The sequence below is a fragment of the Aulostomus chinensis genome, chromosome 14 (assembly GCF_037954235.1).
Source record: "Aulostomus chinensis isolate RoL2024-O1b breed Wild chromosome 14, RoL_Achi_v1.0, whole genome shotgun sequence".
In the NCBI taxonomy this organism is placed as follows: Eukaryota; Metazoa; Chordata; class Actinopteri; order Syngnathiformes; family Aulostomidae; genus Aulostomus; species Aulostomus chinensis.
The window spans coordinates 5,702,773-5,714,803 of NC_141333.1; the positions used below are offsets into that span (position 1 = coordinate 5,702,773).

At 41.5% G+C, this 12,031-nt stretch overlaps 2 protein-coding genes across 4 annotated transcripts in view; both read left to right on the plus strand.

Annotated features, from left to right (window-relative positions):
• The window catches only part of col24a1 (collagen type XXIV alpha 1), a 96,049-nt gene extending 91,490 nt beyond the window's left edge, over positions 1-4,559 (plus strand). The window contains exons 56-60 of the mRNA XM_086224153.1: positions 657-722; positions 863-1,031; positions 1,162-1,271; positions 2,411-2,647; positions 3,165-4,559. Coding sequence (XP_086080279.1) covers positions 657-722; positions 863-1,031; positions 1,162-1,271; positions 2,411-2,647; positions 3,165-3,311 — 729 coding nt within the window. The 3' untranslated portion in view covers positions 3,312-4,559. The remainder of the gene's footprint in view (positions 1-656; positions 723-862; positions 1,032-1,161; positions 1,272-2,410; positions 2,648-3,164) is intronic.
• A 1,387-nt stretch (positions 4,560-5,946) lies between these two features.
• The window catches only part of znhit6 (zinc finger HIT-type containing 6), a 29,258-nt gene continuing 23,173 nt past the window's right edge, over positions 5,947-12,031 (plus strand). For 2 of the 3 annotated variants that reach the window (XM_086225038.1, XM_086225040.1), the window contains exons 1-4: positions 5,947-6,159; positions 6,540-6,605; positions 11,498-11,604; positions 11,817-11,902. In XM_086225038.1, the coding sequence (XP_086081164.1) occupies positions 6,077-6,159; positions 6,540-6,605; positions 11,498-11,604; positions 11,817-11,902 (342 nt within the window). In that variant the 5' untranslated portion in view covers positions 5,947-6,076. Of the gene's footprint in view, positions 6,160-6,539; positions 6,606-9,304; positions 9,433-11,497; positions 11,605-11,816; positions 11,903-12,031 lie in introns of those variants that run through there. The other variant, XM_086225039.1, reaches the window with a different exon arrangement.

A 12,031-nucleotide genomic window follows, 5' to 3' on the forward strand; every position in this document is an offset into this window, starting at 1 on the left:
TGTGTGTACGAGACTCTTCAAAGGAATTTAGAAAAGCAGTCGCCCCTTTTTCTTTAACCAAGGAGCAATAACAGGATATGGTTAAGGGAAGGCCAGCGCTGCTTACATTTTTGCTGAACTGTGTATAAACCAACAAATCATCTGAGTCACTGATAAGTGAGTGTGCGTGTGTGTGTGTGTGTGTGTGTGTGTGTGGGGGGGGGGGTTAATATGAACCCTCCAAAGCTTTTGTCACTCTCTAATAAAAACCCTCATCATATCTCTTATCTACTGTAACGTCTGGATAAAGTGGAGCTCTCCGTTTGAGCTTTTCCTGTCCAAACAATTCCAAGTGTCTTGGAAAAACACCCATATCAAATATCCACACATTATGTGATAACTGGTGTTTATGCTGAGTGGAATGTGTTATTGTCTCCACCTACTGAAGGTCAGGAATTTGACGGTTTATTGACACAAGACTCATTTTACTGCTTTTCTGTCACGTTGAAGTTTATTCTGATTGTATAATACATTTCACAATAACTTGAAGGTGTTTTGGAATGGCATTTTTCTGTAACTTGGAAAATCACCTACCATATTTAAAGATGAATTAATCTTTTGTTTTCCTAAAAAAAAATTGAGCAGAGCATTAAATGGAATGTTGTATGAATCCACAGCGGCTGATATATGATGACTCAGCATTCTCCAGTCAGTCTGAGGCTATAGCTGCCGTCAAGATGGAGGTAAAACGTCCAGTACACACAGAGGAATGTTCGTGTAGACTGATGGACACTTTCTGACTTCCTAACTTATGAGTTTTAATGGGAATTTAAAGATAAATAAATACTAAAGTTCTTGACATTTCCGTCTCATTTCTGACCAGCATTTCCAGAACACTGAGATGAGCCTGCCAGACCAGAATTCTGAGATTCTTAAGACTCTACACTACCTGAGCAATGTGATCGAGAGCATCAAACAGCCTCTGGGCACCAGAGAGAACCCGACTCGCGTCTGTAAAGACATGCTGGACTGTCATCACAAGCTCAAAGATGGTGAGAGTTTGACTCAGTTGACTAGACATTGAATGTGATGACAGATTTATGCTCAAGTGGCTTGTTTCAATGTACAGTTTATTAAAAACATGCCTTGCTCGTGTTTCTCTCTCTAAATGGGGACTAAAAGGTTGGTTCTGGGTTGATCCAAACCTCGGCTGTACTTCGGATGCCTTCCAGGTTTTCTGCAACTTCACTGCGGGGGGTCAGACGTGTTTACATCCACTGGCCTCCAACAAGGTAACGCTGAAGACTTCATTAGAACACACGTCAACCCTCACGATGCTAAACCGGAGTTAGATCAGGGATATTCCTAACCCTAGATCCATAACATCTGTGAAATAACCGAGTGCATGGGTCCCATTTATGTCGCCTTTCCTTCCACATCAGTTGATCGGTGCAAACTCCAGGATTACCAGGCTGAATATGGGGTCTGATTAGCTCCTTTCACTCCTGTCGATCATGTACTGTGAGGTGTTTCCAGCCATAATCTTAATGGTCCTGACTGGAAGAGAGTCTACTTCTCTCCAACCATAAATATCCTGCTGTGGGAAAGGAACAGCCATGGAATCCGGGGCAGACTCTGTCTTCTCTGCCATGACTTTGTCCACATTTTTAAATCTTTTTCCTGATTTAATATGAGCCCTCCATATGTAGATGGAACAAGAACAGACGACTCTCACACATTTGATCGTGCAGGTTTCTGTAACATCCCAACTCCCTGGAAACACCATTCTGAAATAATTTAGGATGCACACCAAATGTGCAGCAGTGCCTCTCGCCATAACATTGACTCTGCAACAACAGAAAATAATTAAGGAAATATTTCCCTGATGGAAAGATGGTGCTTTCATAATCACAGGCTGTCTGTGCAGTAGAAGGGCGCTAATGTTTTTGGTTGTGGTGCTACTTGACAACGGAAACCTACAACAACCAGAGTGTACTGGGCTTTTTGCTTTCCAAGGACTCTAGGGCTGCGGAAGGTTGCCGTGTTAGGATCAAAACACTGTCGCTATTGCACTTTCTCCTTTGGCTCAAACTTGTGCTCTGAATTTGGTGACAACATGATGAACAGGCTGATGTTGGTTTTGGAGCCACAAAGAGCAAATCTGACTGTCCATCAAGGACAAGAAAGTGGAAGTACAGCGCACTAATCAAACACATGGATGACGGTAAAGTGGTGGGAAGTTAAACATCGTTAATCTCAAGTTTAACTTTCAGTCTAAGCTTTGTGTTTAGACGAGTGGCGACTGTAAAAGTACTGCGTATTATGCTGTTCTATCATGCAGGGGACATGGCAGGAGGACTCTCCTGTAAGCTGCTCTGATGTGTTGTGATGAGAGATTGATGACACGGCTGTCTATACTTTATCCCCACAGATGGTGTTTGGTGTAGGGAAAGTCCAAATGAAGTTTCTCCATTTACTGAGTACCGAGGCCAGCCATAGCATCACGCTCCATTGCCTAAATGATCCTTCCAACGACACAGCAGACAGCTTCAGCTCTACTGGCCCCGTACCAAAACCCAACGCCAGACTTCGGTTTCGTGGCTGGAACAAACAGATGTTTGAGACAGACACACTACTTGAACCACACGTGCTACGAGATGAATGCAAGGTATTGAGCTGGAGAAAGAACTCATTCAGCGAGTCATTTTTTTTCTTAAAAATCTTCATCGTTGCATTGACATATTTTACCTCTTCAGATTCTGACCTGTCGTAAGAGCCTAGTAGATGCGATCATGACATTATTTGGCTCTTAAGAACAGGCATTCAAAAAGGGTCTTTTTGTTCTTTCATTTATTTAAATTAAGTTTTTTTTTAAAAAGTCTATAAACTAATAGGTCTGCATCAAAATTATAGCAGTAACAAAAAGAATTCTGTGGGGATAGAGGAGCTTTGTTCTTACTTCATAATGAATGCTATGTGCATCTAGTTATAAATGTTTCCAGAGGAAACAGAGGTATGCGTCAGGCTAATTAGCAGTTAGCAGCTCTCTTTATGAACAATTCAATTTGCCAAATGTTTGCATGTTGAAGTTTTACCAGCAACCGCTCAAACTGGTTGTGAGATCTGTCCATTTAAAACCCGAATCACTTACCTCTCTTCCTCCTCTTCCACCCGTTCCTTTTCAGATCCAAGATGGCAGCTGGCACCAATCACGTTTCTTCTTCCATACTCAGGACAGTCGTCAACTGCCAATCGTTGACATACAGGAATTTCCTCCATCACATCCCAATAGTCAGCAACATTTAGAAATCGGTCCGGTCTGTTTTCTTTGACGCTGACATCACCATCCTTGTATCTGTTTCGATAAACTACTACGTGCCTACCAAAGGGAGGCTTGAACGGCGAGCTGGAGCGGGTGTCATGTTGGTGGACATCATTAACGGGACCCTGTGTGAGAAACAAAGGGCTGAAGTCCAGTTGACCGTCATGGTGGAACTCAATCCCTGTGGAACATCCAGGCCAAGAGAGGAGAATGGTGTATATCAATATTTATCAAATAAATGTGCAAATTATATTGTGTTTGTTTAATTGTCAGTCAAGCAGTGCTCAGGTTGACTGTATACGGACCCACATCACTCCCTGATCACAGGGTCGGGCCTTATTACGCAGCAGCCAATCAACACACACCTCCCACACTCACACCCAGACACACCCAGACCTTCCTGAGCAGGGGCCCAACCTGAAGGAGCGTCCCAGGCCCCTCAGTAGGAGCACTGTCTAACTAGGTTTATATGAGTGCAATAGCATGTGGATATTGTGTGACTGTTTTCCAAATCAAAGTCTATATTGACGTTGTTTTCATGATGTTTTTGTCTTGGTCCTGTTCGTCGTGACAGATGGCGCTCTACCTCTACCTGCTCATTTGCTTTCTACAATAGTTACTGTCAACTTAGTCGTTGTTTTTGCCTTGTGTTGTATGTACCGGTTACATCAAGATTTGTAATGTTGTATAAGTACTTATGTTGATTTGGTCATTTCTAATTTATGAACCAGTTTTTGATACACTACATAGTTTTGTAGCTTTTCCTTATATGTGGTAGGTTCTTCAGGGGAACCGTATCATTGGTGCTACAACAAAGAATGAGTCATCAGTACGTTTTTACATTTCCTGTGTATATATGGACAGCATACTGTATGTTTATTTATATCCTTTTTGTTTTTCACATTACTGTATAACAGTAAGTTATACTTTCAGAGAACTATTTGGTCAACCACAACTCAGTCTAAAGAAGTATTTATGTTTTTAAAAAATGTGTGTTTCCGTGCTCACACAGGCGACTGTGTGTTTCTGACTTCAGTTGATTCAGTGGTGGTTCAGTTGACTGGCAGCTACCGTGGGCCAGAGTCACAATCCTTTCAAACACAGTCATCATATCCTTAAGTTATATTACTTTGAACAAAAAAACGGCATCATAATATGAATTCTCTGGATGAAAAAGTTGGATTCAGCTGCAAATGTGTAAATATGTCGACAAACAAATAAATGGAACATTTTATCCAATAAATGATTGTTTGCTTAAGGAGGGAAAAGGTTGACAGCAGTTGTTGGTATGAAAACTCTTGAAGTTCTTGTGTGACTAAACCTACATTTGATCTTTTTTTTCCTTCATGGCAAACCCTCTGAATTTGGCCGGTGTTGGCCTCCAGGTGAAAATGTGCTATGAATCTTAATTCTGGCTCCAGATCCCACCGGCCCCCAAAAAAACAAAGGTGAAAAAGTAAGGTTTGCTCTCCCATCCCCACATCTGAGGCACAAAGTATGAGAACCTTTCAGTATCTGGCGCACAAAGCTGTTTCAAAGACCTTCCCCTCAGTTTCATAACTTCTTATCCCAATCCCAAGTGTTGAAAATAGAAATTATATAGAAATAAAACTGTTCTTTGGCAGCCAAGTAAATGTGTGAGTTAGCGGAGGACTCGCTTATTTATATCTGTAACAGGCCAGGGTGCTGTCTTGTCTCTTTTATTTTAATCTTGAAATGTATTATATTTATGAATGGAAATGAAGCCCCAAAACACCTCTTCCTGTTATGCAACAGGCTCTTAAAAACGGAATAAGTCTGCACTACGCTCCAGGGTCCAGACACATAAAACCCCGAGCATGACACAAGACACAGTAGCTTAACAAAATTTTTGTTCACACATTCAATTTGCTCGGGTCAGCTGACACTTCCAAAACTAATCTTGTCATAAATTAAATTAATGTATTTAAATCTGTTTTTCTTTTTTTTTTGTTATAAGTTTACTGAACGAATAAAATATTTTTCATGCCTATATTCAGAATGGTTTAGGGTCAATATGCTTTCACAAAAATCTAAAACATTTTCCCCAGTAGTTTCTCACAATTACTTTATTCTCATCCTCACCACCTCACCAGACTGTCTATGCATTTATGACATCTACATCTTGTCATGCAAAGCAAATTTTTTTTTTTCCCCCTGGCAATTGGGTGTCACTAACGTACATGTCGCAGCTGTCCCAACAGTGAGTGTACCACGCTTGAAGGCTGACGCACAGGCAACATTTCCATCATCGAGTCCCGACCATGAAACTGACCGGGCTTGACTGAAGCACCGTGAAGGTCAGAAAAAGGATCTGCTTCCTGCGGAGCACAAAATGAGAGATAATTTGGTGTCCTACAAAAAAATATTCACTTAATCAGAGAAAAACACACCCTCCTCCATTGTGTGTCCAGAGTTTATTATTCCACCGTACCAGATGTAGATTGTTTTAATATGAACAAATGGCTCTCTTATGACTCATATATTGACGTTGTGAGGGTAAATAATCATGCCATCCTCCTCAAATTATCACTCAAGTCGGTTCTGATGAAATCACCAGGTTGTAGTGCTGACCTACGGACACCGGGAGGCGCCAATGAGCGGTCTTTAAACCGGATCTAGTCCCCACGTGCCACACTGTCCTCGCCGGAAGAGAGTTTGTTTTGAAGAGACGCGTGTGTGTGTTTCCAACGTGTGGCATTTGGCTACTTGGAATGTGTTCTCTAATCTCATAAAATAAAATAAAAAACAGCTGTAATGTCAATTATGGGGAGTCAGGTGGACAACAGCGGTCACGAAGAAGAGTTGAGAGGCACGAAAAGAAAGATTTCACTCTCCAGGTAAGAACATCAACGGAAGTTAAACCAGGAACAAACTGCTAATTTAGCAAACAGGCTCCTGTTGGCTTTGACTTTTAAGTAATTGTTGCTCCTCTTTTTTTGTCTAACTTATAAAAAGAAGAATAAATGTCTTCAGTAGCAAAGAAGAGACTCCAGTTGCTGTTAGCATGTAAACTAATTAGTTAGTTAATGTTAGCTGCACCAGGTGTCAGCTACACGTCTTTTAACTCCTCTGTCTTTTTTCCTGTCTCACCGTTTCACTAAACATTCCTTTGTTTCGGTTAAAAAGTTGCCATGGGAATTTCAGAAATGGAAAGTTACATTTTATCCTGTTGACCATTCGCTGTGGTGTCATGTTAATGTTTTGTCTGTCTCAACAGTTGTGGCGTGTGTGGGTCAGAGGACGCCAAGTACAGGTGTCCTGCCTGCCTCAGATACACATGCAGGTGAGGCTGAATGTCTCAAAGACATTTTCAATATATTTTATTGGCAAGATATTATAACAGTTTTCCAGGAATTGAACGGGATCCACGTATTTTTTTTTTGCTTCCATATCGGATACACAACTGCAGTTATCCGCTGATCCTGATACCAGAGCTCTTTGTCATAAATATTATCATTGCTATTTTGTATATTCTGTTTAAAGTAAAATCAGGAGGCTTTAGTAAACCACACAAACCTTCTAATGTGAAGAGAAAAAATAAATCCAAAAGTATTACATTGAAATGTTCCAAAGTGATTTATTTGAAATGTGTGTAACAGACTGGTGTGGTTTTTCATGTTGCGTTATGGGGACTTAAGGTGGTCCGGCGCTTCCTGTATCCCATCTCACATCTGAATCACAACATGATTAAAACAAGTGATACATATGATATCATTCTTATCTTCAGTTCACGTCGCACAATTTGGTGAAAAATAATTATCGCAATTGTCTACAATGTTGCAATAGAATGAATCAATATTTACTTAAACAAGCATAAAAAAATAAAAACAAGTATTTGTTACAGTACTCTTGTGAAAATATAGATTTTTTTTTTACTGAATGAATTGGAATAACAAAAATTATCTTGCACAAAATAAAGTTTTGTAACATTTGTTTAGTACTGGCCTAAATACGAATGTGTTGTTTGATTAGTTCTGTGGTTATAGTCAAGTCAAGTCAGTTTTATTTGTATGGCGCCAAATCACAACAAAAGTTATCTCATGACACTTTACCAGTAGAGCAGGTCCAGTTCCACACTCCTTCAATGAATTTACACCCAACAATTCTCCATCAGCAAGCACGTCCTGCAGCAGCGGCGACGAAAACCTTCCTTTTAACAGGCAGGAACGTCGAGCAGACCCAGGATCAGTGGGGACGGCCTTCTGCTTTGACTGTTTGGGGGGAAAGAGAGCAGGAGAGCAGGGCAGAGACAAAGACAGATAATGGAGGAAGACAGATATACAGAAGGAAAGAGAGGGACAGAGAGAAAGAGAGAGAGAAAGGGAAGAGACTGATGGACAGACGGGGACGTGAGCAGGTGGAGCTACGGGTGGCAGCTTGAGCCTCTTCAGGTCTGTAGCCTCCTCCAGCAGCTCCCGGGATCTGGGATGAGGGGAGCCTGAAGGCTTCGGAGAAGAAGAGGAGTTAGTAACACATATGAGTGTGATTTATATAAGACACATATAGGAGGACAGAGAGGGAAGAGAGGAGGAGAGAGAAGCCCAGTGCACCATGGGAGATCCCCGGCAGTCTCAGCTTACGGAAGCATATCCAAGGGCCAGCCTAAGCAGCCCAACTATAAGCCTGATCAAAAAGGAAGGTCTTAAGTCTGCTCTTAAAGGTCGAGAGGGTGCCTGCATCCCGGACTGAAACTGGGAGACGGTTCCACAGGAGGGGAGCCTGATAGCTGAAGGCTCTGGCTCCCATTCTACTTTTAGAAACTCTAGGAACAACAAGTAACCCTGCATCCTGGGAGTGAAAGGGTCCAGCTGGATAATAGGGGACTATGAGCTCTGTCAGGTATGAAGGAGCCTGACTGTTGAGGACTTTGTACGTTAGAAGGAGAATTTTGAATTCTATTCTAAATTTGACAGGGAGCCAATGCAGAGAGGCCAGTACAGGAGAGACATGGTCTCTTCTACTAGTTCTCGTCAACACCTGGGCAGCAGCGTTTTGGACCAGCAGTCTTTAGGGACCTACTGGTGCAGCCTGATAGGAGGGAATTGCAGTAATGCAGCCTGGAAGTGACAAAGGCATGGACTTGTTTTTCTGCATCCTTTTGAGACAGAATGTGTCTGATCTTAGCAATGTTTCGTAAATGAAAGAAAGCAGTTCTAGAAATTTGCTTAATGTGGGCATTAAAGGACAGATCCTGATCAAAGAGAACTCCTAGGTTCCTTACGGTCGTGCTGGGGACCAGGGTAATTCCTTCCAGGGTACCTATCTCATTAGATAAGGTGTCTCTAAGGTGTTTTGGGCCCAGGACAATGACTTCGGTTTTATCGGAGTTTAATAAAAGGAAATTATGGGTCATCCAAGTTTTTATCTCCTTTAGACAGGCCTCCAGTTTAGTCAGCTGATTTATTTCATGTGGATGCATTGATAAGTACAGCTGTGTGTCGTCAGCATAACAGTGAAAATGAATTGAGTGTTTCCTTATAATGTGACCGAGAGGAAGCAGATAAAGGGTGAAGAGGATTGGTCCAAGCACAGAGCCTTGTGGAACACCATAAGTGACTGCAGTGGTTTCTGAGGGATTATCATTAGTTAGTACTAGTAGTAGTTATATAATTGTATAAGAAATTCATTTCAGTGTGCAGCACTACCTTTGTTCTTCCTCAAGCCTCTCAACAGGTTCTCATGTGACGATGTTTGGGTGGAAATGACACTGGGTCTTCAAACTGATTTCGTCTGAGAGTGATTCACAAGGTTGAATTTTTAAGGTCACAAACACTGTGAAGCCTTTGTCTTCCTAACAGATAGACCTGCACGTGTAGTGTGTTTTTATTGGGAATTCTTTATCTCCTGCACATATTTAGAGATAAAACATCATGAAAGAATGGCTGAGTGAAAGAGCTGAACTGCATCACTATTGTCAGATGTCCCAAGCCCTTAGCAAAGACGTGTGTGTGTGTGTGTGTGTGTGTGTGTGTGTGTGTGTGTGTGAGAGTGAGAGAGAGAGAGATCATCAGGTTTGATTGATGGAATGAAAGACCCATCTAGAATGCGACGAGACATTTTTGGAGACTTTTCAAACAAATGCGTCTCACTTCAACGTTCTAGTTTAACAGGTAATGTTACATGAATGCTATCATCTCTTTCTGACTCTCGAGGGAGTAGATGAGTACAGCTTAAAGATATCTGTAAAAGTACATATACTTATGTCTGTGTGTCTTGCTTGAGTCCAAAATTGTATCCGAGTACAAGAATGCTGGGGTTTTTTTTTCTTCATCATTGAATTTGGAGAATGTGGTAGTTTGAAGTGAGAGCTTGCACGTTTTCAAAAGATAAAACCCAAACGCTTGTGTCGTGTCGGCAGAGAAAGTTTGATTCGTCGTAGTCTTGTGAAGAGACCATGAAAGGAGATGCTCCCCTGATCTCCTGCTCCGCCTGTTCGATGAGCTCATATGTCATACGGGGTAAAAGCTGATTCCGTCTGTGTCCGAACGAGCCACGGGTTACTAATAAATTCAAAGTAATAGTTTTTCCCTTTTCTGATAAAAATACAAAGATTGCCAAACAATTATGTAACACGAGTTATAAAAAAATATCTCCTCCACCATTCCTGCACACAGTTGCATAATATTTATGTTTGACACGTGGTTGTGTGTTTGTTTTTACTGACTTTTTCGTTGAATTCATGGCCTGCAGGAACATACCACTGGCCTGGTCATGACAACTGTGGCATAGCCCTCATATTCTGTGGATGTTGAAGCGTTTACAGAGAAACCCTCAAGAGCCTAATGGCATATTGAAGGTGGTTAAAATTTATCCGAGGGCTCAGAGGGGAATCTGCTCCCGTTCTCTCATCTTTGCCCGTTTTGGGAATCACATGGCATTCCTTTTGTGCAGTTACTATGGATACTGTGACTCTCGCCAAATACCTGTCTCTCACCAAGTGTCTGAAAATGAAACTTTGCATGCTGGAATCCCAAAGCTTAAATCTTACATAAATGGGAGAATCACTGAGGCTACAACTGATTAAATATCAGCTAAAGGCCTTTGCAGCAATATCACAATGTGAAAATACTGCAAGTAATTGAAAAGCTTACTTATCTGAAACACATCAGTACGAACAGATGTCCTGAACCTGCTATTAAAATCGGTGTCAGGGCAGATTTGTACTTTCGCAATGGAACAGTGTTTCCAAATTATATTGAATAAAAAAATTTAATTCAAATGATTTAAATGCTATCCATCGTTTCCATATTCGATTTTGCAAGATTGCAGTCTTTTAAGACGGACTGATAAGATGCCTTCGACATTTAATGATCGAGTGTTCAGTTATATTTTGTTTTCATTAGTTGAGTTCATAGAAATAGATTATGTGTCATTTCATCATATCAATTCTAATCAGCTGCAGACGGCAGGATTGAACGGCTCACATTGCAACAATTTTGAAGTATGGTGGGATTGTTGGCTGAAAGAACCGAGACGGACCCTAGTGGATCCCCTGCAGGCAATCCAGTGCAGCTGTGAATGAGACTCACAGATCCACTCTGACAGTAATGAATGGGATTTAGTTACAGTCGTTCAGTAAGCAGCCCCCCCTCCCCACACACACACACACACACACAATCTCATTTCTACGAGTTCTGACAGCCGTATCTTCAACCATTCAACAAATTACAATGAAATTTGGTGCAAACAATTATCTGACATTTTAGTACTTTACTTTTTAATCGAGATGACCATTTAACGGAGTTACTTAACCTTGAACTATTTAAGATTGGCATCTGGTGACCTTTTTGGCACTAACTGCTGAGCACCTACACGCTCAGTGAAGAGTTCACGTCAGGAGAGAAGCGGAGCACAAACGCGCTCAGATCATCGTGGCACATGGACTGCCGACATCATCATGAATCAGGAAAAAATCAAGTGTGCTTTCCTTGGATCTTATTAGTCACACAAGGATTTTGAAAGTCTTCCTGGAACAATGATGACCACTTTAGATAATGAGAGTGTGCTTGCAGTGTTTGTCCACCTGTAGTGCAAAGTAGTTTAAATGAGTACGCCCCCCCCCCCCCCCATTATTGAGTTTTCTCAGTCTTGAGTTCTGCAGAACTAATCTTCAAATCAATTATTCTTCCCACCTCTAGTGTTTTGCTCTTGATTCGATACGTTTGTGTCCTCCAGCTTGCTGTGTGTCAAGAAGCACAAAGAAGATTCAAGATGCAGCGGAGTTCGAAGTAAAACTGCCTTCGTGATGCTTTCAGAGTTTGATGAAATGGCTCTTCTCAATGGTGAGAGTACTCTTTCCCCTAAAAGAACATTAATAACGTACAAAATTCTTTTCATCATTGCATTATCAGTGCTAGTCGCTGTTATACCATCTTTTCCTACATCGTCAGGGTATTTTCTGTGAATATATTCAGAAAACGTGTCAGTTTAAGGAATTAGAGAAGGAAACCGGCTCGTTGGCTTCTATGGTGTTGACTGTTTCATCTACCTGTAGACTACAGGTTTCTGGAGGACACCGGGAGGTTTGCTGATGGTGCCAACAGAGACGATCTCATCAGAGTTCCTCGTGCTACCTTTAAAGTGAGTCCTTCACCACTTATGACATCACCTTTCAGGCCTCATCTTGGTTAGAACCGGATATAAACAGTCTGTGCAAACTCGAGGAATACCATAGAGAGATGGCGGTGATTTATCACCCTTCTGAAGCTT